Genomic DNA, 27,347 nt, shown 5'->3' with positions numbered 1-27,347 from the left:
AACTATTTCCAACAGGGAAGTTCTCAAAGCTTCTTGAGACCAAACCTCTCAAAGCTTGGTGAGCATTTGGGAAGTATTTCAAGCTCATAAAAAGCTATTCTCTTTTCAGACCCTTCCAAAACAGATTCCTATTCAAACTGTAAGTTTCACACCAAGGCGATGAGTAAAACAAGTTTTCAGTGGTTAATACAATACTATTTATTGAGGCCTTTGAACTGTGGTGCTGGAGAAGACTCCTGCAAGTGCCTTGCAAGGCGATCAAAACGGTCAGTCCTAGAGGAGATCCACCCTGACTGCTCTTTAGAAGGCCAGATCCTTGAAACTCAAATCCTTTGTCCACCTAGTGAGAAGGAAGGACTCACTGGAGAAGAGCCTAATGCCGGGAAAGGTTGAGGGCAAGAGAAGAAGGGGACGACAGAGAATGAGGTGGCTGGATGGAGTCACTGAAGCAGTAGGCGTGAGCTTAAAGGGACTCCAGAAAATGGCGGAGGACAGGAAGGCCTGGAGGAACGTCGTCCATGGGGTCACGATGGGTCGGATATAACTTTGCAACTAACAACAAGAACAATTTATGACTGATCCTTTGAATTGTGAGACATGTTTGGCAAATTCTAGAATTTCCTAATTCCTTCCTAGTTTTAGAGGGAGAAGTTGGGAGAAGAAACAAGAGAATCAGCGTTGCTGATAGGATTGTCAGTAAACGCCTACCTTGAATACATACAACACATTCTTACTACCAGTCTTCATCAGGCAAATCAGGCAATCAGACTTGTACAGAGGTCCAAAAAGTTAGGAAGGATTATCTCAATGGTCTCTTCTATGAAGCATTCTATGTTTTTACGGTAATTAGAAAAAGGTGAAGAAAACCAATTAATTTTTGTTTCTGTTTTTAAGATACAAATTTGCACCCTGATTAAAAGGTAAAGGTCAAGGTTCCCCCGCACATGCGTGCTAGTTGTTTCCGACTCTAGGGGCCGGTGCTCATCTCCGTTTCAAAGCCGAAGAGCCAGTGCTCGTCCAAGGACGTCTCCGTGGTCATGTGGCCGGCATGACTAGACGCCAAAGGCGCACAGTACGCTGTTACCATCCCACCGTAGCGGTCCCTATTTTTCTACTTGCGTTTTTACCTGCTTTCGAACTGCTAGGTTGGCAGAAGCTGGGACGCATAACAGGCGCTCACTCTGCTACGCGGCACTCGGGATTCGACCCACCAAACTGCCGACCTAATCAACAAGCTCAGCGGCCTAACCCACTGAACCACTGCGTCCCTTTTAGGTAAAGGTAAAGGTTCCCCCGCACATGTGTGCTAGTCGTTTCCGACTCTAGGGGCCGGTGCTCATCTCTGTTTCAAAGCCGAAGAGCCAGCGCTTGTCCGAGGACGTCTCCGTGGTCATGTGGCCGGCATGACTAGACGCCAAAGGCGCACGGAACGCTGTTACCTTCCCACCGCAGTGGTCCCTATTTTTCTACTTGCATTTTTACGTGCTTTCGAACTGCTAGGTCGGCAGAAGCTGGGACGAGTAACAGGCGCTCACTCTGCTACACGGCACTCAGGATTCGACCCGCCAAACTGGCGACCTTCTGATCGACAAGCTCAGCGTCCTAACCCACTGAGCCACCGCGTCCCTTTTAGGAGGACCCAAAATAAAAGAAAGAACTTTCCTTCAAAACAGAGGTGAGGTTAAAGGAGAAAGAGCCATCACAATAGCTATCATCAAAAAAAATGTTTTGATGTGAGCAATGGCTTAATTTCAGAGATGCAGGAAGCGCAATTTCCAAATTAAGTTGAAGCAGTACTCTGAATAAATCCTTCTGTTAGAGAGAAGACAGACTGTCCTAGCTTCTTAAGGAGTCCATGAAAAACAAGATGTTGCTTTCCAGCGGTGGTGAGGGACACTGAATACAGAATAACAGAGTTGGAAGGGACCTTGGAGGTCTTCTAGTCCAACCCCCTGCTCAGGCAAGGAAACCCTATACCATTTCAGACAAATGGTTGTCCTGATTTCTTCTTAAAAACTTCCAGTGTTGGAGCATTCACAACTTCTGGAGGCAGGCTGTTCCACTGGTTAATTGTTCTAACTGTCAGGAAGTTTCTCCTTAGTTCTAGGTTGCTTCTCTCCTTGATTAGTTTCCATCCGTTGCTTCTTGTCCTGCCTTAAGATGCTTTGGAGAACAGCTTGACTCCCTCTTCTTTGGGGCACCCCCTGAAATATGGTAAGACTATCATGTCCCCCCTCGTCCTTCTCTTTATTAAACTAGACATACCCAATTCCTGCAACCGTTCTTTATATGTTTTAGCCTCCAGTCCCCCAATGATCTTTGTTTATTGGAGATTCTCCATCATCCAGGTCCTGGTTGTCCCAAAGGTGCCTTTTCCAGGAGGCAACTGGACTTCCTTGTTTTTCTTTGAAGACATTTCGCTTTTCATCCAAGAAGCTTCTTCAACATCTCGTCAGAGGTGAAGAAGCTTCTTGGATGAGAAGCGAAATGTCTTCGAGGCAAAACAAGAAAGTCCAGTTGCCTCCTGAAAAAAAACCACCTTTGGGACAATCATCTTTGTTGCTCTTCTCTGGACTCTTTTTTACAGAGTCGCCACGTCTTTTTTATAAGAGGGTGACCAAAACTGGATGCCGTGTTCCAAGCGTGAAGAAGGCCGAAAGATTGTTCTGCCTTCTCCACTCTCAGGAGGTCAACGACTAGCTCCATGTGAATACCTTCCTCTATTCTAATATGAAACGTTTAGGATGATAGTCAAGGTCATGATGATCGTGAGTCATTTCTGAGCGAAGGAAGACAAAGGTCCCACTGGACACAGCCCTCCTTTAACATATGATACTCATCTTTAAGAAGTTATTATGGCATCAAACTTAAAAAAAGGATTTGACAAAAGAAAAGGAGGAAATAGCGATAATCCACGACAGCTCAATGCAACTTTATTCATGAGCTAATATTCTTTTGACTACCAGCTGTTCAGTGCAAGACATGAGGCGGCTGTCACTATCTTCCTGATGTTTATGACTAGCCAGGAGCAACTGGCTGGTTCATTATTGAAGACCAGCACTGAACATCAGCAGCTGAAGCTCATCCATGCCAGACTGAGGTCCCCCAAAGACCACACCTGTCCAGGCCCCCAAAGGTTTCCTTTGGAGACCCACGTGTAAAAATTTGGCTCCCTGCCAATAGGTCAAGCTGACTCCTGTTTTAGAAAACAAACAGAAAAGCACAGATGTTTGGAAAGCAAGAGGAGCAAGCAGAATTACACTTTCGGAGCTACGAGTGGCATGAAGAGCCGTGGAAGTATCCGTGCTCGGCATCACAAGACAAGTTAGACACACACACACACACACACACATGGATCAGAGAACAAAGGAAAGTAGATGATGCCATCAAAAGAATAAAAGAATTATTTTTTATTTATTTTAATTCCATTTATATCCCGCCCTTCTCCGAAGACTCAGGGCGGCTTACAAGCTTAGCAGTAGCCTTCATTCTATGTATATGCCTGCTTATTAGGGCTTTCACACACCCCCCCCAAGCGGCATTATTACAAAGTCAGCTTAATTGCCCCCAACAATCTGGGTCCTCATTTTACCTACCTCGGAAGGATGGAAGGCTGAGTCAACCTTGAGCCTGGTGGGACTTGAACCTGCACTAATTGCAGGCAGTTGGTGTTACTTAAGGAGGCATTAGCCCACTGCTCCACCAAGGCTCTTAATTAAAACAGAAGCGGGCTGGTCACATAGCAAGAACTGGGTTCTGAGTTCTCACAGCCTCCAAAACACTTGAGACAGAATCTTGACAGCCTGATTGGCTGGTCTGGATTGACAGATATTGTCATGGTTCCAACAGACAAAACTCTTCAAAAGAACTTTGAGGCTTTCTTTACCTTAAAGGATCTTTTATTCGAGTAGCAGAATATCGGCACTAAATAATCAAAGCCAAAAACTGAATTCCATATTATCCACATATTATCCGAGCACAATTCCCTCCTCCAATCTGCAGTCATAAATCACATTCCCCAACTAGCTTGAAGCGCGGGCTTCCTCTCCAGCTCTCCAGCCAGCCAATTTTTTTATCAGCTCCGGGCTCAGTAACCTTGATTCTCACGCTACGTTTAGTGTTGTTATGTCTAGCTGGACTTTCATTCACATCCCCTCCCAGCATCATCTAACTCTAAAAGTGAAAGGGAAAAGATGGCTACATTTCCATCTGTTGCCAATGCAAAAACATTGCATTGCGTTGCGTTGACAGCAGGTGGACCAAGGAAGTTGCCAAATGGATGCTGCTTGGTTGATCAAAAGCATCCAGGAAAAAGACCTAAAAGAAGATGGATTGACGACATCAGCAAGTATTGGCTGGTCCAACTGGCAAAAGGAAGCCCAGGTCCATGTTGGTTGGAAACATGCGGAAGAGGCTTTCATCCTGCAGTGGATGGGCAATGGCTACAATGATGGTGACAATATTTTTGTAGAAACTGCACAATGTGGTCAAGAAGCAGACATATCTGCATGACATACATTAAAAAGGTGAGATGGTGTCATTTTGAGTTTTTTGACGCCTGTTGGCTTTTAAAAACATTTGGGGACATCCCTGGAGGTGGATCCCTCGAAACCCAGGAATAAAACTTGAGTTGAAGGAACCTTTGCTTTATTTATTTATTTATTTATTTATTTATTTATTTATTTATTTATTTATTTTTTGCTTGTTTAATAGGAGAGTTAAGGTTCTAGAATATAAGGAGAAATCACTGCCACATCACTGGAGGTTTTCAAGAAGATTGGACAGCCATCTGTCTGAAATGGTATATAGACTCTCTTGCTGATGGATGGAGTAGGACTAGATGACCTTCAAAGTCCTTTTCAACTCTGTTATTCTATGTTTTATGTTCTAAGTCTCCTGACAGTAAGAACAATTAATCAGTGGAAGGGCTTGCCTTCAGAAGTTGTGAGCACTCCATCACTGGACAACCATTTGTCTGAAATGGTGTAGGGCAGGGGTAGGGAACCTTGGCTCTTTTATGACTGGTGGACTTCGACTCCCAGAATTCCTGAGCCAGCCATGCTGAGGGGAAAGGGAGAGTTTCCAAGCTGAGCCATGCCAGCTCAGGAATTCTGGGAGTTGAAGTCGGCGAGTCACGAAGGGGCCATAGTTCCCCCATGCTGGCTCAGGAATTCTGGGAGTTGAAGTCCACCAGTCATAAAAGAGCCAAGGTTGCCTACCCCTGGTCTAGGGTTTCCTGCCTAAGCAGGGGTTGGACTAGAAGACCTCCCAGGTCTCTTCCAACTCTGCCTTTCTGTTAATTTTCTCAAAAGGAAATTGCTAATTAACGTTGAATGGCTACTAATTGAAATGAATGGCTCATGCAAGTCAAGAAAGAATCAGCCTTGTCTTTGATAACCAGGTCTGCATCGGCAGTCTAAAGCTCCAGCCAGCCTTTGCAAAAGGAAACATGTCTGCATTAGGCATTTGTCACCACCAATTACGTTCTAAACTGCTAGTGTGAAATCTTCAATCCATTTCAGTTGCCTGAAGATTTTGACGTAACACATATAAGCAAGAGAGGGAAAGATCCACAGAAGCCCATGATTTTTGGATAGCTGCCTTGGAGAAAAGCCCCTGGTCCCACGTCTTAATCCGATGATCAGATAGTGAGCTAAGTCACGTCTGTCTCAGGATTTGAGGTCGACATGTGCACACTTTTCCCAGCAATAATAAAGAAATGGATCCCTACTGTCTACTTTCAAGATTATTGGTCAAGGAGATTTTTTTTTCTTCATTTCAGTTTATAATAGTAGGGGGGGAATCTCTCTCATTTATCTATCTATCTAACACTAACTACCGGTAACCTTTCCTTCCTTCCTTCCTTTTCTTCCCATCCATTATCTATCTATCTATCTATCTATCTATCTATCTATCTATCTATCTATCTATCTATCTATCTATCTATCTATCTATCTATCATCTATCTATCTATCTATCTATCTATCTATCTATCTATCTATCTATCTATCATCTAATACTATCCCTTCCTTCCTTCCATCCAACCATGTTATATCATCTAATAATCTCTATTCCATCTATCTATCTATCTATCCTAATCTAATCCTTCCTTTCTTTCTTTCTTTCTTTCTTTCTTTCTTTCTTTCTTTCTTTCTTTCTCTTTTCCTTCTTTCTTTCTTTCTTATACTATTTATTCCTTCCTTCCATCCATCTTCTATCATTTATCTAATTCTCTTTTTCTTTCTTTCTTTCCTTTCTTTGTTTTTATACTATTTCTTCCTTCCACCCATCTTCTATCATTTATCTAATAGTATCTATCTATCTATCTATCTATCTATCTATCTATCTATCTATCTATCTATCTATCATCTATCTATCTATCTATCTATCTATCATCTATCTATCTATCTATCTATCTATCTATCTATCTATCTATCTATCTATCTATCTATCTACCTACCTACCTACCTACCTACCTACCTATTCCATCACATTTATATAGCTGCCTATCTTACAAGAAATGTTTCTGGGCAGTATACAATAATAATGAAATAAAAGACAATACATAGGTAAAGGTAGCTAAAACTACATAGCTAAGGAGCCCTGGTGGCGCAGTGGTTAGATTGCAGCATTGCAGGCTAACTCTGTCCACTGCCTGCAGTTCAATCCTGACTGGCTCAAGATTGACTCAGCTTTCCATCCTTCCAAGGTCAGTAAAATGAGGACCCAGATTATTGGGGGCCACAGGCTGACTCTGTAAACCACTTAGAGACGGCTGTAAAGAAGTATGAAGTGGTATATAAGTCTACGTGCTACCGCTATTGCTAAAACAAACATTTAAAAACATAAAAACTATCTTGAAAGTAGAGTAATTAACATTTAAAAATATATACATTTATTATACATTATATATTTTAATCCAATGAAATGAAAAGTATAAACCTCAGCAGTGTGGAATGAAATGTGGAAGGGGATACGGTGTGAATGTCAAGAAAATACTAAATTAAGAAGCCACAAAGGCACAATATAACTGCTCCAGGTCTTACCTACATGCATGTAGAGATAAGCCCATGGCAGAGGAAGCAAATATTTGCTTTAAGATGCAACCACAGTAAAAAAACAAGTTTATTTATTCCCTCGTGCGATATGCTGGTCACGGTATCAAAGATCTGACCGATCTCCCAAAATTGATTTATGTAAAGCCTCTATCCCACTTGATAAATTTAAGCAAAGTTGATTAGTGGGAACCTAGAGATCTTCTCCACATACAATAAAACCCATTCCACCAGATGCATAAATCCAGCCTCCCACAATAATATCTGCCAGAGAGGTCTTAGTAGCGATTTCCAAGAAACAATTCTTATTAACAGCAGCATCACAAATCAAAAGACAAGCAAGTAAGCCAGCTCTTAAGAGATTCGTGCAGAACAAAAAGGGCTTAGGGAAGTCCAGAGCCCGCTGAACAATTATATAACAAATCGTTGGGACGCCATGAAAGAGGATTATACATAAAGTCAGATAATCTTTTGCTTCCGTGTAAATAGCAAGCTGAATTCAAAACAGGGAGCCCAGGCGCTGTTTAAGGAGTGACTTCTCTGCAAGTTCAAAACAGTTATTTCAAGATATGCAACCTTAACAGTAATTTGAAGGGGGGAAAAAAGTCATCCAATGGCATGGCATTTCTAATAATATGTGGATGAAAAAAAATTAATAAGATCTTCAGCGCATTCCACAATATCTCTGAGCCCTATCCAATGCACTGGACTACAGATCCCATTACTGCCAGCCAGCATGAGCAATGGGGGTGCTGGGAATTGTGGTCCGATGTACTTGAATGGCAACCTATCGGGGAAAGAGAACTTAAAGGCTGACATCTGTGGGTGCCCTTCACTCGACATAGGACTAAGGTTGAACTACGGAAATTGCTGGAAAAGAATATTTGTAGCTCAGCTGGTCCTCTATGAGTTTGGGGGTTTTCTTGCGGACGTTTCCTGACTCAACTAGGTAATATCATCAGTGCTGGTCAGAGAGTTAGGGTTTTGTACAGCAAACTACTTACTACTACCCTTACTAGCACTGATGAGGCTACCTAGTTGGGTAATGAAACATCTGCAAGAAAACAACTAAGCTCAGAGAGCACCAAGGACTCCACAGTCGTTGTCCTCCTCCTCCTCCTCCTCCTCCTCCTCCTCTCCACAAACCACTCTTTCTTCTAGCACTGATGATGTTATCTAGTTTGGTAATGAAACGTCTGCAAGAAAACACCCAGGCTGAGAGAGCGCCATGGGCTCCACAGCTATGGAAATTGCTGGAAATTCGTCAGCCAGAATAGCCAATTTAATTCCTTGGCGAAGGACACAGTGAATCAAAAGTACGTTTATTTTTAATGACCTCAGTTAACAGCTGTGGATCTGGCTTTTGATTTCCAGTTTGTCATTTCTGAGCTAAAACAAAAAAAACACCTTTTCAAGACATAAGATGGTGGCTTTTTTCCCCCAAGCTTCCATTTAGTCAGTGTGCAATATTTTATCTTCTTTATGTGTGTGTGTGTGTGTGTGTGTGTGTGTGTGTGTGTGTGTGTGTGTGTACTCCTTCCAAATCAGACAGCTAACTCAGTGGAAGAAAATCTATTTTTACCACAAGGATTGCCAAGAGTAAAACATCTGTGAACTCGGCACTGCAGTCAAAGCCTCACCCAAAAGTCAGAGAAAGTAACTTTATAGAGTTACTTTATCTTACTTTGAGAGGGCTCTGGGTGTCCTGGTGGATCCCCATTTAAGGATGACCCGGCACTGCGCTGCAGCTGCCAAAAAAAGCCAATGCAGTCCTGGGTTGCATCAACAGAGAGATAGTGTCAAGATCACAAGAAGTGATAATACCACTTTACAATGACTTGGAAGACTGCTTCCAGTTCTGGTCACCGTGACACTAAAAAGATGCTGAGACTTTGGAAAGAGCGCACAGAGAAGAACAACAAAGATGATTAGGGAGCTGGAGGCTAAAACATACAAAGAACGGCTGCAGGAACTGGGCTTGTCTAGCGGTAACAAAGAGGAGGAGTAGGGGTGACATGATGACTGTCATCTAGTTCTTGAGAAGCTGTCCCAGATAAGAGGTTATTGACTTCTTCTCCAAAGTCCGAGGGAAGAACAAGAAGTAATGGGTGAAAGCTTGTTAAAGAGAGAGGTTTGGACTAGAAGACCTCCAAAGTCCCTTCCACTTCTATTCTATTCTATTCTATTCTATTCTATTCTATTCTATTCTATTCTATTCTATTCTATTCTATTCTATTCTATTCTATTCTATTCTATTCTATTCTATTCTATTCTATTCTATTCTACTCTACTCTACTCTACTCTACTCTACTCTACTCTACTCTATTCTATTCCTGTTCTGTTCTGTTCTATTTTATCCTGCATTCTATTCTATTCTATTCTATTCTATTCTATTCTATTCTATTCTATTCTATTCTATTCTATTCTATTCTATTCTATTCTATTCTATTCTATTCTATTCTATTCTATTCTTTATTCCATTCCATTCCATTCTGCATTCTCTATTCTATTCTATTCTATTCTATTCTATTCTATTCTATTCTATTCTATTCTATTCTATTCTATTCTATTCTATTCTATTCTATTCTATTCTATTCTATTCTATTCTATTCTATTCTTGGTGGAGCAGTGGGCTAATGCCTCCTTAAGTAACACCAGCTGCCTTCAATTAGTGCAGGTTCGCATCCCACCAGGCTCAAGGTTGACTCAGCCTTCCATCCTTCCCAGGTAGGTAAATTGAGGACCCAGATTGTTGGGGGCAATAAGCTGACTTTGTAATGCCGCCGCTTGGGGCCCCCCGAAAGCCCTAATAAGCAGGCATATACATAGAATGAAGGCTATTGCTACGCACATTGATTTGTGCTTAGATTGTAAGCCGCCCTGAGTCTTCGGAGAAGGGTGCGATATAAATGGGATTAAAAAAAAAATTCTATTCTATTCTGTTCTGTTCTGTTCCATTCCATTCTATTCCATTGTCCCTTCCAGCCCTACGATTCTATGTTCTATATTCTACATTTGTGAAGAACACGTGACCTAAGAGGCAATAAACAAATCTACAATAATGCATATTAATCTATAACATTTGTACCCCATCGTTCTTGTCAGAAGTGGCTGAACCCAGTTTTGATAAACATATTTAATGTGTAAAATATATGACACAGTTCAAATGGCTGACATGTAGCTTAAATTGAAAACACACGGAGAGAGATTCAGTACAGAAACGACACATATAATTGATAGGAGCCCTGGTACTATTTGAGACTATGCATTGTTTTCTTTGGGATGTGGTTGCTTATTACATCTTTACATGAATATGTGGTCATGTATGCTGCAGATCAATCCACTTAATTTGTATTGCTCTCAAACATATGTTAACATCTGTTTGAAATTTGCCCCTTCCGCGCAATAGAGTCCAGAAATTACCATCTTTTTTTCGGAATATTAAATTGGATGCGACTATGCTGCAGAGGTCAGAATCACACAGGCAACAAGATTTATCACGTGATAACTTTACGGAGGTTTTCGGATCATCAATGGATCATCAAACGAATCAACCCAGAGTTCTCACATGAGACCCAAATGATCCGATTCAGATTATCACATTTTGGAAACATCGGAGAAAGATGTAGCTCTTTGGAAAAGTCCATAATTATCGGGAAATGTGGAAAGAGAGAGAAAATAAGGATGATCAGCATTCATCATGGCCAACTCACCACAGCCAACTTGCCATGGCCACCTTGTCAGAGCCAACGTGCCGCAGGACAACTCAACATGGCCAACTCATCGTGGGACAACTTGCTGCAGGACAAAAGTTACACTAATTTATTTATTTATTTTAATTCCATTTATATCCCGCCCTTCTCCGAAGACTCAGGGCGGCTTACAAGCTTAGCAGTAGCCTTCATTCTATGTATATGCCTGCTTATTAATGGTGGAATGGAATAATTAAAGAGGAGGGACAAAATGAAATGTGAATGATAAAAATTAGAATGTATTTTATTTATTTTAAATAATTCAATTGAATTGTTAAAACTGCCTGGTGGTGAGTGGTCCCACAACGAGTTGGTCATGGAGAGTTGGCCATGATGAGTTGGCCATGAAGAGTTGGCCGTGGTGAGGTGGCCATGGAGAGTTGGCCATGGCAAGGTAGCCACAGCGAGATGGCCATGGCGAATTGTCCCATTCCAAGGAAAATGGACTCTGTTTACAACACTGGAAAACCCGAAGGACCAGGTTGGAGACAGTTTGTCCTAGAGAAAGACTCTCTGTGAGTTGAAACTGACTTGATGACATGCCATCCATCAAACAATGCTAGAGGACTTATGATAGTAGACTTGAAGTACTTCAGGGGCTATCACAGAGAAGAGGGAGTCAACTTATTTTCCAAAGCTCCTGAGGGCAGGATAAGAAGTAACAGGTGCAAGATCATCAAAGAGAAGTTCAACATAGAACTAAAGAGAAATTTCCTGACAATGAGAACATTTAACGAGTGGAATGGCTTGCCAGCAGAAGTTGTGGGTGTTCCATCACTGGAGGTTTTTGGAATGAGACTGGACAGCCATTTCTTCACAACCTTACAGGATCTTCTGCTTGAGCAGGGGGTTGGATTCGAAAACTGCCCAGGTCCCTTCCAATTCTGTTATGCCACGTTTTACGTTGTAGAGAAAACATTCTCAACTTTTCCATACTACGTTCTGAACTGTAAAAATCTGGATGACTGTAGGTAGTCCTCACGTAACACACAACTGAGCACAGATTGTTAGTGATAAGTCCCCGCAGTTGTGACTTGATTTGATTGTATGGCTGTTTTTACAACACAAACGGGCAATTTTTAATGGAAACCAACAAAACGCATGGCACCAATCACGCTCACTCCCAGGAGGGAATTGCAACCAGGTGTAAATGCAAGCTGTTTGCCAAGTCTCCAAAATGTGATCAGGGGACTGTGGAGTGGTGTGAAGCAGTCGTGACGTTGCGGATAGCTCACAAGTACATTTTGTGTGTGTTTGTGGGGGGTCCGCTGTAACTTTGTCATTAAGCAAGGACTACTTTTACTGAACACAGCTGGGTTTCCGTGTCCTATTTTGTGGCAGCCCAGATGTGGCAATCCTACACAAGGCATCCGGTAGCACCAAATCCACTTCTTCAACTGACTCTCCATCGATTTCCTCTCGAGTGTTGAAAAAGAAGGATGGCTTATTTCCCAGTGTAATTTAAGTTTGAAGCCCGGGTCTCTCCAGTGGAACGGCACGAAGTTGATAGCATTCAATTATCTCTGGAGTTAATGTTGCCTGACAACACTGCCTGATGGTGAAATCAAAGAGAACGATTGCTCGGTCATATTTTATGTCTGATGGCGTCGCTGGTAATCTTCTGTTTCCTTCACGGAGTGGGCGCCTTATGATTCCCCACCAAGGACAGATGGAATCCACCCCAGGAAAGCTTTCTTCCCAAAAGCCCGTGGTGAAAAAAACAAAACAAAAACAGATTATGTGGCATACTGGGTAGGGGGAAAAAAAAATCCCGTTTCTTTCTGCCTCTCCTTAATAGGGAATTCTGAGGAAAGAGGCGTTTTTATAGATACAATATATGTAACGTTGCAAGTGGCTGGCTTGAGGCACGCCGTGATTCCACAAGACGTTAAAGCCACAGAGTGGGTAGATTTGCACAACACCCTTAAAATAGTTCTAGTTAAGTTCTAGTTCTTCCCCTGGAAAAAAAATTTCCTTGGGCTCTGCGCAAATTCAGCCACTCAGTTACTAGCCATGAAATAAGTGCTAACTGCCAATCCTTTGGCTGTTGTCCATAAGATGAGAAGATTTATTCTGTTCTCTCCTTCAGAATGTAAAGTGGGTAGCCACAGCCTTGCCTAAAAGTCAAAGGGAAGAAAAAGAAATATTTGGGAAAAATTCTCCCCTTCCTTAAATAGCCCCAAACAAAGAACGTCTTATTCCATTTTCTTCTTTTAGCATGACCTACTAAAGCTGTTAGGGGACGCGGTGGCTCAGTGGGTTAGGACACTGAGCTTGGTGATCAGAAGGTTGGCAGTTTGGCGGGTCGAATCCCGAGTACCGCGTAACAGAGTGAGCGCCTGTTACTCGTCCCAGGTTCTGCCAACCTAGCAGTTCGAAAGCACGTAAAAACGCAAGTAGAAAAATAGGCACCGCTACGGTGGGAAGGCAACAGCGTTCCATGCGCCTTTGGCGTCTAGTCATGCCGGCCACATGACCACGGAGACGTCCTCGGACAAGTGCTGGCTCTTCGGCTTTGAAACGAAGATGAGCACCGGCCCCTAGAGTCGGAAACGACTAGCACGCCTGTGCAGGGGAACCTTTACCTTTACCTTTACTAAAGCTGTTAGAATGCTGGTCTCAAGTCTAAGGGTGACATCACAGTCTTTCAATATCTCAGGGGCTGCCCCAAAGAAGAGGGAGTCAAGCTATTCTCCAAAGCCCCCGAAGGCAGGACAAGAAGCAACGGATGGAAACTCATCAAGGAGAGAAGCAACCTAGAACTAAGGAGGAATTTCCTGATGGTGAGAACAATCAACCAGTGGTACAGCTTGCCACCAGTTTTCAAGAAGAGACTGGACTGCCATTTGTCCAGAATGGTATAGGGTCGCCTATAGGGTGGACTAGAAGACCTTCTCTTCCAACCTTGTTCTGTATTCTGTAAAGGAGGAACCAATGGCCTGATTTTTGTTAGCACCTTGTTGCCAACCCCTCCTTGAGGCAGTCCTTCAGTCTGTGTAAACGGCAGGCCCCCCTTTTTTTTCCTTTAAATTCTGAAGACCATTGCCTTTTATGCTCTGCTTAAGCTCTGAAATGTGAGGTTGGTAGCAGCCCATCTGCCTCTTGCTGCAGCCTGATTGTTAGGCATATGGTGATAGCCTACAATGTTGGGTTGAAAATATATAAACTATGATGTTGTGTCTTTAAGATGTCAATTGGCCGATGGGTGTGTAAGTCTTCTCATGGCCATAAGAGGGAGCTAGGAATGTAGCTTCTCTCTCTCTCTGAATTCACTGCTCTACTATTACTGTTTTTGCTCTGTTTTGCTGTACTGTTGGTTTACTACTGTGATAAACCTGTACAACTGTGTATTGACCTCTGGACCGGTAAGAAGACTTTGTATTCTGGATTACTCCTTGGACTGTTGCTATAGTGTATGACCTGGACTGTTTATTTTTGACCGTGCATTTTTGTTTTTACACCACCTCAAAGGTAAAGTACTTTTTTGCTTTCACAACTCAGTGTACTCTTGTGGTTACTGTGACTCTTACTGCTCTCAGTACCCTTCCTTGTCTGTGCAACTCCTTGGTAGCACAAGGAGACCACTGCACAACAATTCCTAACACTGATCAACAGCCTCCAGGCGGTTATAAAAGGCAAAAGAAATGAAAGGGCTTTAAAACGTACAGAAAATTACCGAGCGGGACTGATCTCCAATTGGATTGCTTCTTCGCAGAGGGACTGAGTCATATTTGATGGAACGAAAGAGCGTGTTTGCCAAACAGCTGGACCCAAGGTTCGTTCTCCTTTCTCCAAAGTTTTCTTCCTCCAAAGTTTCACAGCCATGTTTTTTTTCTTTTCTCCCCAGAAGTCAAGCTAGTCCCCAAAGCACCTGAAAGCAGGAGAAGAAGCAACGGATGGAAGCTAATCAAGGAGAGGAGCAACCTGGAACTAAGGAGAAACTTCCTGACCGTTAGAACAACTAACCAGTGGAACAACCTGCCTCCAGAAGCTGTGAATGCTCCAACACTGGAAGTTTTTAAGAAGAGACTGGACAGCCATTTGTCCGAAATGGTATAGGGTTTCCTGCCTGAGCAGGGGGTTGGACTAGATGACCTCCAATGTCCCTTCCAACTTATTATTATTATTAAGTCTCTCCTAGAGTCCTTTGTGACACAAAGTGGCTTGTAACAATAAATTAAAATAATAATAATAATAATAAAATATCCTAAAAGAACTTACACAACTCCAGCCAGTGGCTTCCTTTCCCCACGGCGCAATTATTTTTGCCACGGAAAGTCACCGTTTCCATAACCTCTTCAAACGCTCTTTTCTCCTTTTGTCCTTTAGAAACTCTTTTTTTTCTTTTCTTTTTTTTTTTTTTTGGACACACTGTGAGCTGTTTTCTCAGGGCTGGCAAGGGAGAGCATCTTGATGGGTTGGTTTTAATCTCTTCTTAAGAATTTCCCATGTTGGAGCATTCATAACTTCTGGAGGCAGGTGGTTCCACTGGTTAATTGTTCTCACCGTCAGTGATAAGATAGTGTCTCTTTTCTATCCCTGCAAACAGATAGGATTGCCATGTGAAAAACTGTTTCTTCCTTCTTTCTCCATTTTCAGCTTCCTCTCTGTTGCAGCCCTGAATTATTTTACGCAACTCTGCCCGAAAGGTAAATTAACAGCTCCCGGCGATGCTTCTTATTATAGGGAAACCATTTGTTTTCCCCGCTTGATAAAATGTGCAGATCTGCTCTGCCTTTTAAGGGTGAGGGCCCTGCTCTGCAAATGTCTTTGGAAAAGGTCAGAGGACTTCTGTTGTGTATTTTGCAAGCGATTGTAGGAAGCTGCTCTTCAGAGTACATCAATGCCTCTGCAAAAGTAAACATGAGATGGACGTAAGGGGGAAAGAGATTAATAAGCAGATGGAAAGAACACGCTGAACTGGGATTAAGTGATCCTTCATAAATTATAGAGAAATATTTAATCTTGCTCCATAAATCCTTGCTACAAATGACCAGAATTTTACAGATGTTAAGTGCTAGGAATTACTTACCGTACTTTAAAATTTTAAGATGCCAAAAGAGGTAATAAAGCATATCCATAGGCAAACGTATGTGGCTTTATACTTACATTTCTAACTAGTTTTCTCCTATACATATACAAAAGCATAAAGTCCATGAAAATCATAGTATTTATATGCATGGAAACATACAAGAGCCATAAACCACACACAGAATGCAATCGAAACAAATTCAGCACTGGTTCCTAGGATAGTTTAAAAACCTAAAAAGTATTTAACCTCCCTTTTAAAGGTCAGGCATTCGTGGTTTAGGAAAGTGGTCACATCAGTTAATTTGGATGATCTAAAGAAGTTAAGCAAGATCAGACCCAATTAATTCTCTGATGGGATACCCCCTCCAAAGGATCCCAGAATTTTAGGGAAAGAAAGAAAGAAAGAAAGAAAGAAAGAAAGAAAGAAAGAAAGAAAGAAAGAAAGAAAGAAAGAAAGAAAGAAAGAAAGAAAGAAAGAAAGAAAGAAAGAGGGAGGGAGGGAGGGAGGGAGGGAGGGAGAAGGAAGGAAGGAAGGAAGGAGAGGAAAAGGAAGGAAGGAAGGAAGGAAGGAAGGAAGGAAGGAAGGAAGGAAGGAAGGAAGGAAGGGGAGGAGGTGGAAGGAAGGAAGGGGAGGGAAGGAAAGGGATGGAAAAGAAAGAAAGGAAAGAAAGAAAGAAAGAAAGAAAGAAAGAAAGAAAGAAAGAAAGAAAGAAAGAAAGAAAGAAAGAAGGGAAGGGAGGAAGGAAGGAAGGAAGGAGGAAGGAAGGTGCAGGAGGGAGGGAAGGAAGAAAGGAATGTGAGGGAGGGAGAGAAAGAAGGAAGGAAGGTGAGGGAGTAAAGGGAGAAAGGTGAGGGAAGGAGGGAGGGAGGGAGGGAACATAGGAAGGAAGGAAGGAAGGAAGGAAGGAAGGAAGGAAGAAAGAAAGAAAGAAAGAAAGAAAGAAAGAAAGAAAGAAAGAAAGAAAGAAAGAAAGAAAGAAAGAAAGAAAGAGGGAGGGAGGGAGGGAGGGAGGGAGGGAGAAGGAAGGAAGGAAGGAAGGAGAGGAAAAGGAAGGAAGGAAGGAAGGAAGGGGAGGAGGTGGAAGGAAGGAAGGGGAGGGAAGGAAAGGGATGGAAAAGAAAGAAAGGAAAGAAAGAAAGAAAGAAAGAAAGAAAGAAAGAAAGAAAGAAAGAAAGAAAGAAAGAAAGAAAGAAAGAAAGAAAGAAAGAAAGAAAGAAAGAAAGAAAGAACACTTCCACATTATTGACGAGAAGACTTGTCAAAATATCCAGGATATTTGATCCAGGACCAATCAGTGTTAATTCTTGTGATGACGTGAAATAGTTAGGAAACCATGCTAAATTTTCTATAAGTTGATAACAATAAGAGTTTGTTAACAGAGGGCTTCAGAAAGTTCATCTTGCCTTTATTTATTATGACGGTTCTTCTTGTGAACTATCTTCTTAGTAATATAGTTTATAGGTGACAGGTCAACGACTTGTAAATAGAATTAGTAGTTTAATAGTTTAAAATTCTCTAGGCCTGTTTAACAAGCGATGGAAAACTAATATGGAATCAGAGATATGGAAGTCTTCCAGGTAACTACAACCGGCATACTGGAATCCTAACCTTATTCATCATTTATTGGATATCCTGATGATGTCTACAAGATTCAATAGGCATCCCAATATTTCGGTATCTTTCTGTTGTCCCCTGCCCTGAGACCTGTCTTAAAATTGCTTCCTCACTCCATGGTCCTTCTGTGAAGTTACATTCAAAGAATTTGTTCTCCCAGTGCCTTTCTTGGCCTTCATGGTTTCTCTTCCTCTTCCTTAGAACCAAACATCTAAGAAGCTTCCGTTGGGTTTACCAGACGCATGGAGAATAAAAGGGAGGAAGCGTCATCAGTTATGGGACCCATCCATACTTGAGATGCCACGGTGGAGGCACCGGGGGACAAGTAGAAGAGGCAACATTGGAGCACAGCAAGGAACACCCCTGATGTCTATGGGGGTTCTCAGTCATCCAAGTCATGGTTGTCTCAAAGGGGCTGTTTCAAAAGGCAACTTTTGAAAGGACTTTTTCCCTCAAGGAAAAAAAAGTTGCTGTGTGTGTGTGTGTGTGTGTGTGTGTGTGTGTGTGTGTGTGTGTGTGTAGAAACCACCTTTGAGATCATCCCTGATGTTTCAGTTATTTGGTCACTTATTCAAATGGATGGGTAAGTGGAGTCAGTAGCATTTACCACTTTCTATAAAGGAACAGTTGTTGTATTGTATGGCTATGTGGTTTGGAGGTATTACTGGTTCTGATAGGAAGGCTGTGCAGAGAGTGGTGAGGACAGCAAAAAAAGATTGTTGGGAGTTCACTTCCTTCAATCCAGGACAGGGCATGTAAGAGATGCTGGACCAGGATCTGGAGTATCATCTGGGATGCTACCCATCCTCTCCGTGACTGGTTTTCTTTGTTACCTTCCAGCAGGAGGCTTTGTGGTACCCGAAGGAGAACAACCAGATTGTGTAAGAGCTTTTTCCCCTATGGCTCAACCTTGTTATTATCCCACTATTGTTTGAAGTATTACTGTTTTGGATAGGAAACCTGTGCAGAGAGTGGTGAGGACAGGAGAAAAGATTACTGGAAGTTCACTTCCTTCTGTCCAAAACATAGCATATAAGCACTGCTTGACCAGGGTCTGACTTATTGTCTGGGGTGCTCCACATCCTCTCCATGACCGGTTTTCTTTGTTAACCTTCCAGCAGGAAGCGGTACCCGAAGCAGAATGACCGGATTCTGTAATAGCTTTGTACCATACAGCATCAACCTTGTTTACTCTCAAGCCTCTTTTCCGCTATGTATTCAAAGTGGACAGTGATTAATATGTACATGTATCTATATCTATATAGATGTGTGTGTGCATAGTACTGTATATGCATGTGCAATATGTATACACACACATACACATTCTTTTAAAAGCGGACATGAGAATTTCATTTTTTAATATGTGTGTTCACAGAAAAAAGTGACAATAAAGCTTCTCTTCTCTTCTCATACTAATAATAAAGTTGGAAGGGACCTTGGAGATCATCTAGTCCCAGCTCAGGCAGGAAACCCTATACCATTTCAGACCAATGGCTGGCCAGTCTCTTCTTAAAAACCTCCAGTGTTGGAGCATTCACTGCTTCTGGAGGCAGGTTGTTCCACTGATTAATTGTTCTCACTGTCAGGAAGTTTCTCCTTAGTTCTGGGTTGCTTCTCTCCTTGATTAGTTTCCATCCATTGCTTCTTGTCCTGCCTTCAGGCGCTTTGGAGAATAGCTTGACTCTGTCTTCTTTGGGGCAGCCCCGGAGATATTGGAAGACTGCTATCATGTCACCCCTCGTCCTTCTCTTCATTAAACCTAGACATCCCCAATTCCAGCAACCATTCTTCATATCTTTTAGGCTCCAGCCCCTTGATCATCTTTGTTGCTCTTCTCTGTACTCTTTCTAGAGTCTCAATATCTTTTTTACATCAGGGTGACCAAAACTGGATGCAGCCTTCCAAGTGTGGCCTTACCAAGGCCTTGTAAAGTGGTATTAATACTTCCCTTCCCTTCTCTTCTCCTTGTCTCTTACCTTATCTTACCTTACCTTACCTTATTTCAACTGGATGAAACTCATCGTGCTAGTAACGAGAGGACAGATATCCAGAAATTAATCTCTACATTTTTAACACCTACTCTCGAGGCTTGGATAAGAGGAGCGAGTCTGTTGCCTGAAAATATCAGTCAAGTCTCTGGAGTCCCTTAAACCCTGCCAACCGATATGGTCAAAGTGCCCTCTTCAGGAGAAAGCTGCTTCGGCTATTTATCCCTCCCAAAGCAAAGAGAATTTTGATAAGGGAAGGTACAGATAGGTAGAACGTTGGTAAGGGGAGAGATGGGTGATGCAGTTGAGTGGTTATTGAACATGTAATTGATACGTCCTAATTGACCCCGTGAATAAAAGTTCTGACATTTCAGTTTACAGAAAATGAAGTGGGCAGATCGATTAGAGGCGGACAATTTCAAAATCGGTACTTTTCAGAAATACCGTCGGCACCGTTAAGACAAACATTGCTTTAATAAATGAAAGGAGAAACAAGGGGTGGCAACTGATCAAGGACAGAACCGATCTAGAACTACGCAGAAATTCCCTGACGGTGAGAACAATCAACCAGCGGAAGGTCTTGCCTTCAGAGGGTGCTCCATAACTGGAGGACTTTAAGAGGAGAGTAGACAGCCACTTGTCTGGAATGCTTAGGGTGTCCGGCTTGAGCGGGGGGGCTGGACTAGAAGACCTCCAAGGTCCCTGCCAACTCCTGTTATTCTGTATTCCATATTTTCCTTTTCCTGAAGTAACACAGGCAGTCAGTAATTTCAGAACTCACAAATGCAAGATTCTAAAAGCCAATTGAAATTATTTCGGCAGCCCAGCCATTCGTTCGCATTCCAAAAGTTGATGCTTCCATTCCGTCTTTTTCGTTAGCCGGTCTCTCTTGACGGAAAACGCTCGTCTCTGTTTTATCTTTGTGCTGACTTTTAAGTCAGAAGCTGCAGACGTTTAATTGTTCAAATGTTATTAGCGAGAGTCGAGAGGGATCTTTTCTTTCTTCAGGCACCAGCCCTCTCTCTCTCTCAAGTCTCTAAATTAAATCTTTGGGGTGGTGGCCCAGGGGCAGGTATTAATTTTGATTGTACTTTAACTTCAAAATGGGAAGGGCGAGCGTGTCAGATCCGCCCTCACACCGCTGCAGCCATGGATGGCAACAGCAGGAAAGAACTCTGTCAGCTTTGATCTTTCCCTTTTCTATTTCCGTGGCTTTTCACCCAAACATAAGAGGACTTTACTAGCGTATTAACTGTCCCCCAATTCCAAAGGACACCAACTTTAGCAAACTGCAACGTAGATAAGGACCATCAAAACTACAGCTGTACTGTACCTTCTGTAAGGTTTCATCTCGTAACATCTTACCGGATTAAAAAATACCCAGGAATACGATCTTCTTTACGTACAAGTTGCTGTTATCGGATCAGTACGATGAACTTTCTTTGAACGTATTCCAAATTTTGTTAGACTGTCTGCAAAGTTGGGCAGACCTCAAGGGCCCACCGACAAACCACCACTCATTCTATTACCTTGTCTTTCTTCTTTTTTTTAAAAAAAATATTTTTATCTATCTTTCAATGCTTCTTGTCTGTAACGCTGGTCTGCGACCGTAATAAAATTATTTATTATGGAAGACTTACCTGCAGCAGATCCCTTTTCTCTCCTTTTGCGTAAGGTTGCAGAAAAAGGAAATCTCCGTCCTAGGGAATCAGATGCTCCTTGAGTTCAAAGGACATGCGGCAAGAAAATCCTGGGCCTCCATTAGTTTCTTTCCTTCCAAAGAAGCAATACCTTGGATAAGTGCCCACTGCAGCCCCTTTTTTTCTAGCTTTACGGGCTGGCGGCATTTTTTTTTGCTCATTGCAGAAGGCAGAATTCCAGGACTAAAGTGGGCACGGACCCACCAGCGTGGAGAGGCAAGCACAGTCGGGGGTCCCCTCCCCTAAGGAGGTCCGTCTAGCGGGACCCAGGAGAAGAGCCTTCTCCGTGGTGGCTCCCTTCCTTTGGAACATCATCCCTTCAGAAATTAGACCAGCCCCCACATCGGACAGTCTTTCGCAAGGCCGTGAAGACGTGGTTTGGCCAGCAGGCCCGGAAAACTCAGAATGGGAAGGAGCCCACCAAGTGACTTATTTAATCGTTTGCTGTCGCTGGGTGGTGGTGGTGGTGAGTGTGTGTGTGTGTGTGTGTTGTTTTTTATTTCCGTTTCCGCAGCCCGGTTGCAAACAGCTCACAGCCCACTAGTGGGCTGGAAGCCCAGAGTTTGGGACCCTGTTCTATCTCCTTCGGGGTGGTTTCATACCTCACCTAATCTGGAGAGACCAAGAGTTCTGTTTTCTTAAGACGTAGATTGAAGTGGGTCCTCACACCCGTTAAGTGAGTAGCCAGAGGGTCCTTGGGATGTATGTAAATGTTCCAACTCCTAAATCCTTTACCCTACGTGAGCAGGGGTGTAAGTGTACGTCCCTAGTAAACCTGTGCTCTTAACGTCTTCCTGAAGACTAATGAACGAAAAAGATTTAAGACCACTTCCCGGATTCACCCGGGATGTCCCACTTAATCACTCATCCAGGGTAAAGGATTTAAGAGTTGGAACACTTCCATAATATCCCAAGGATCTACGTTTCACTCACCTAACACACCTATCCTGATTAGGTGACAAGGAAGACCTCTCTGTATTTATTTATTTATTTTAATTCCATTTATATCCCGCCCTTCTCCGAAGACTCAGGGCGGCTTACAAGCTTAGTAGTAGCCTTCATTCTATGTATATGCCTGCTTATTAGGGCTTTCATACACCCCCAAGCGGCATTATTACAAAGTCAGCTTATTGCCCCCAACAATCTGGGTCCTCATTTTACCTACCTCGGAAGGATGGAAAGCTGAGTCAACCTTGAGCCTGGTGGGACTCAAACCTGCACTAATTGCAGGCAGCTGGTGTTAGTTAAGGAGGCATTAGCCCACTGCTCCACCAAGGCTCTTAGGAGATATAAAGGGTCCCCCTAAACCAGGGGTAGGCAACCTTGGCTCTTTTATGACTCTTGGACTTCAGCTCCCAGAATTCCCGAGCCGGCATGGCTCAGCTTGGAAACCTCTCCCTTTCCCCTCAGAGTGGCTGGCTCAGGAATTCTGGGAGTTGAAGTCCACAAGTCATAAAGCAGCCTAGGCCTAGACCAGGGGCAGGCAACCTTGGCTCTTTTATGACTTGTGGACTTCAACTCCCAGAATTCCCGAGCCAGCATGGCTCAGCTTGGAAGCCTCTCCCTTTCCCCTCAGAGTGGCTGGCTGAGGAATTCTGGGAGTTGAAGTCCACGACTCATAAAAGAGCCAAGTTTGCCTACCCCTGCCCTAAACCAACTTGCTCAGACTGAAGGAAGCTACTTGGAGAAGCAACGAAATGTTGACTTCCAGACACCGGGAGACAAAACGCTCTTCTTCATGTTGAAGTCTCAAGAGACCAGGCGGGTTGTACAGGTAACAATACATTAAATAAAACCCCAGAATCTCTTAGGAGGGCTTTGACTGTCCTCCATCTCAAATTTCATCTGCTCCATCCAGTGAGAAACAATGACTTAACTAGAGGGACAGATCTACCGTAGCTCACCTGGTTTATTCGTGTGTTTTTTTTTTATACTTGCTAACTTTGTCCAATACAGCCAAAGTATTTGTCGTCTTATAAACAATATGATAAGGTTGCTGCGATAAACAAGTTTTTTTTTTTTACAAGAACCAAGCAAGTATGTTTTCTCTTTGGAAAGCTTCTGCAGAACATCCAGATTCAGCCATAGTTTTGTTCCATACAGCATTCCTTCCGTTATATATTCAAGATGGACAGTGTTTAATATTTATTTGTTATGCATATGTAGGGGTGTGGGTCTATACGTGAGTTGTATATGTTTTAGGTGTGCGTCATGTATGTGTTTCACTTTGAGAGCGGGCAACTAAATTTCATTTTTGATGTGTGCCGTTGTGCCCACAGTAAAAAAAATGACAATAAAGGCTATCTTATCTTATCTTATCTTAAGGGACGCGGTGACTCAGTGGGTTAGGACGCTGAGCTTGTCGATCAAAAGGTCGGCAGTTTGGCGGGTCGAATCCCGAGTGCCGCGTAGCAGAGCGAGCGCCTGTTACGCGTCCCAGCTTCTGCCAACCTAGCAGTTCGAAAGCACACAAAAATGCAAGTAGAAAAATAGGGACCACTCCGGTGGGAAGGTAACAGCGTTCCGTGCGCCTTTGGCGTCTAGTCATGCCGGCCACATGACCACGGAGACGTCCTCGGACAAGCGCTGGCTCTTCAGCTTTGAAACGGAGATGAGCACCGGCCCCTAGAGTTGGAAACGACTAGCACGCGTGTGCGGGGGAACCTTTACCTTTACCTTATCTTCTAAGTAATTAAATCATAGCAAAGAAATTTCAGCTCACCTGAGTACAAATTGGCTAGTATTTCTGCACTACCTCAGCTCAACGGGACTGTGATCTTCTAAATAAAAAAAGAAAATGGCGCTAGTGTTTTTTTTAATGCTTTATGATTTAACTACAGCTCATAAACCAAGAGCTAGATTTGCACGTTTTAAACTAGAATTAAGCTGTGCTAAGACCTAGCGTGTACCCAAGTTCCCGATCACGCCTTGGCTTGTCAGCTCTTGAAGGAGGAGCAATAGCGTGATTTATTTAAAAAAATGTTCAGAAAAACCTACATTCGGGATAGAAGCAACCCATTTTATTCATCGGAAGGTCAGGCTTTTAAAAAAATTTCCTCCCAGCTTTGACGCCAAGAACACTTAAACCCAACACTTATTTTGCCCTCACTACTAACTTCCTTTGGCAAAATGAAAGGAGCAAAAATAATTAATTCACGCCCCCACCAAAATAATAATAATAATAATAGCAGGAGGGATGTGGACATTTTGATCAATACCCAAGAGGTTACATGGAGAGTCCTCGGCTTGCCACCACAATTGAGCCCAAGATTTCTGTTGCTAAGGGAGACGGTTGACCATTTTCCTGCCACAATTGCTAAGTGGACCCCTGCAGTTCCTAACACGGCTATTAAATGAATCTGGCTTCTCCCTTGACTTCGCTTGTCGGAAGACCGCAAAAGGGGATCATGTGATCCTGGGACGCCGCAACCGTCGCACGTACATGCCAGTTGCCAAGCCTTCAAAGTTTGATCACATGCTGCAATGGTCGTAAGTGTGAAAAATGGTCATTAAGTCTCTCTCTTTTTTTTAGTGTCGTTGCAACATTGTTGTTGTTAGCTGCGAAGTCGTGTCCAACCCATCGCAACCCTATGGAGAACATTCCTCCAGGCCTTCCTGTATGGTTGAAAGTCAAGGTATATCTATCTCTATCTCTATATCTATCTCTATATCTATCTATCTATCTGTCTGTCTGTCTGTCTGTCTGTCTGTCGTCTGTCTGTCTGTCTGTCTGTCTGTCTATCTATCTATCTATCTATCTATCTATCTATCTATCTATCTATCTATCTATCTATCTCTATTCTATCTATCTCTATCTATCTATCTATCTATCTATCTATCTATCTATCTATCTATCTATCTATCTATCTATCTATCTATCTATCTATCTATCTATCTTCTACAGCTTCAGATTCTACCGTTGAACTTACCTTTTAATCTGCCAACAGCTTCAACTTTCAAGCAACACACATTAAGATCATACCGCACGCTGAGCTTTTCGCATTCACCAGAAGCAAGTTAAAAACCCCTTAGGACCGCACGCAAAAAGCATAACTCAGTCAACTCGCCAAACTTAAAATAGAAAATATTATTCACGATTATCTCAGCGTGACGCGAAACAAAGCCTTATCGAAGACCGCCGACACCGGACAGCTCTTTTCAGCTCTGATCAAATTGCCTTTCCAAAACTGCACAGTCCTTCCAATCCAGAAAACCCACAAGCTGGAATATTTTTTGAGATCTGTGTTCACTGGGCCAACCCGAGAACCCAGCGTCTCAAGTTCTTACTGACAGGTGCTTAGAAAAGCATTGGCAGAGCGTGTGTGTGTTTGTGTGTGGGGGAAATAAAAAAAAAATCCCTCGTGCTCTTAACGGAACATTCCAGAATCTTCTCCGAGGGGTCCGTTCCTTCTCCAGACTAGACCGATCTAGAACCAGCGGCAGAGGTCCGCCACGCTTTTTGTACAACGTACATCTCCAATTTAGAACTGGTTTGGCGTTTTGGATGCTCGGGTGGAAGGCTGCCAAACTGCTTCTGGTTTTTAAGCTTCTTACTCTTTTTCAGCCCGGCCTTTTAGACTTGACTTTTGCCTTTTCTTCTCCTTCTGTCCAATAATACGGAAAAGCTTCTTCCGGGCTTCCTTCTGCCTCCTCAGCTTCGCTTCTTCCTCCTTCTCTTTCGCCTTCTGATGCTCTTTAACCTGCTGGCGGTGCTGCGCCTTCTCTTTCTGCAATTTGTAGTTGTGCACCGTGCCCAGGGCCGAGAGAAGCGCTGCGACCTTAACGTTAAGAAGGAGCCAAATTAATTAGGTAAAACCGCATAACTTTTTGTTTTAAGTCGAAAGGTGGAAGATGGAATAAATACAGAGAAACAATGATAACCTGGGCAAAAAATTAAAAAAATTAAAAAATGGGGGCACAATAGAGAGTTGGAAAGACGGCAGAATCTTTGGGAAAGAAAACTATAAAGTGACCATGGCAGCTGCTTTGTAAAGAAAAGGTATATAAAATGCCTTTTATATACTGCCCCCGACCTTCGTTCATTTCGCCGGGACCTAAAAACCTGGCTCTTTGAGCTATCTGGTCTGGACTGAGGGGGTTTTAATGTCTTTAAATTGTGATTTTAATTTTTTGGGGGCTAGACTTAATTTAATTTTATTTTAATTTTATATTGTATTGTTTTTAAATTTTGCCTTGTAAACCGCCCTGAGTCCTTCGGGAGTAGGGCGGTCTATAAACCGAATTAATAAATAATAAATAAAATAAATAAAATGTTTGACAAGTGGCACTTACCACCGGTGAGGTTAGCAAAAAGGTTTTAAAAAATATGTCCGGCAATTGTTGGGAAACGTAGGCAAAAACCAGGCACCTATTATCATCTTTGGTGGACATGCTCCAAAGAAAACCAGAAATTGGGGTCAAAAATACATAGGCGGTTAAGAGAAAATGTTAAGAAAACACGTAATTTTTTTAAGCCGGAACGATTTCTTTTTGGGTATAATCTCAGAAAAAATAAACATGAGAGAAAAAAATGTCTGTATTTAATGTTGCATGTATTAACAGCAGCGAGAACTGCATTCGCGCAGCATTGGAAAAATGAAGAAATACCAGCTGAAGAAGAGATAATTAGGGAAATTTTAGACTGTGGGGGAAAATGGATAGGCTTACTTTGAAAATGAAAGCAAAAGGGACACAGAATACTTCCAAACGTGGGATGATGTATTTTAACCAGTGGCTGGAAAAATGGGGTAGAGATGAGGAATTTAATATGCATATTAAGTGAAACATTTGAGCCCAGACGTTGTTTACTAAGCGCTAACGAACTGCAAACCTACAAACTAATAAAATATTTTTTTAAAAAGGAAAGGCCCAAATTGATGAACCCAAGCTCAAGTTTGGAAAAAACAACCCCCCAAAAGCATCCAAGCATGACACAATGACATGCTGGGTCTTAAAATTGTAGGAATTATGAACTTCGTTAGCATCTAGCATTAGCACGGCCTCTTTTAAAGGACTCAGAAAGCCTGGCTCGATTGCTTTTATCGTACCCAAAACCCACCAAAGTAATTGCTAGGATTAACTCAGGTGTTTAAATATTCTTTTTTTTCTCTCTCTTGATCCTCAGATCAGGAAACGATTAAAAGGTAACGCGAACAATGCCCGTCCGTCCGTTGGCGGCTGCTACCTCCTGGATTTAATTACCTACC

At 42.6% G+C, this 27,347-nt stretch overlaps 1 protein-coding gene across 5 annotated transcripts in view; it reads right to left on the bottom strand.

Moving 5' to 3' along the window:
* BMS1 (BMS1 ribosome biogenesis factor) overlaps positions 1-27,347 on the bottom strand; it is a 75,571-nt gene that overhangs the window by 4,604 nt on the left and 43,620 nt on the right. The window contains exons 23-26 of one of the 5 annotated variants that reach the window (XR_014026708.1): positions 25,237-25,919; positions 15,029-15,656; positions 14,474-14,678; positions 12,273-12,924 (exon numbers count right to left, since the gene is read on the bottom strand). Coding sequence is in view for 1 of the 5 variants with exons in the window: in XM_081329717.1 (XP_081185843.1) it covers positions 25,692-25,919 (228 nt within the window). In the remaining 4 variants the exon portion in view is untranslated. Of the gene's footprint in view, positions 1-12,272; positions 12,925-14,473; positions 14,679-15,028; positions 15,657-25,213; positions 25,920-27,347 lie in introns of those variants that run through there. The other 4 variants (XR_014026709.1, XR_014026706.1, XR_014026707.1 and 1 more) reach the window with 4 other exon arrangements.

The sequence above is a fragment of the Vipera berus genome (genome assembly GCF_964194415.1).
Source record: "Vipera berus genome assembly, chromosome: 5".
Classification (NCBI taxonomy): domain Eukaryota; kingdom Metazoa; phylum Chordata; class Lepidosauria; order Squamata; family Viperidae; genus Vipera; species Vipera berus.
The sequence above is the reverse complement of the archived record's forward strand: the minus strand, read 5'-3'. Positions and strand labels throughout refer to the sequence as shown.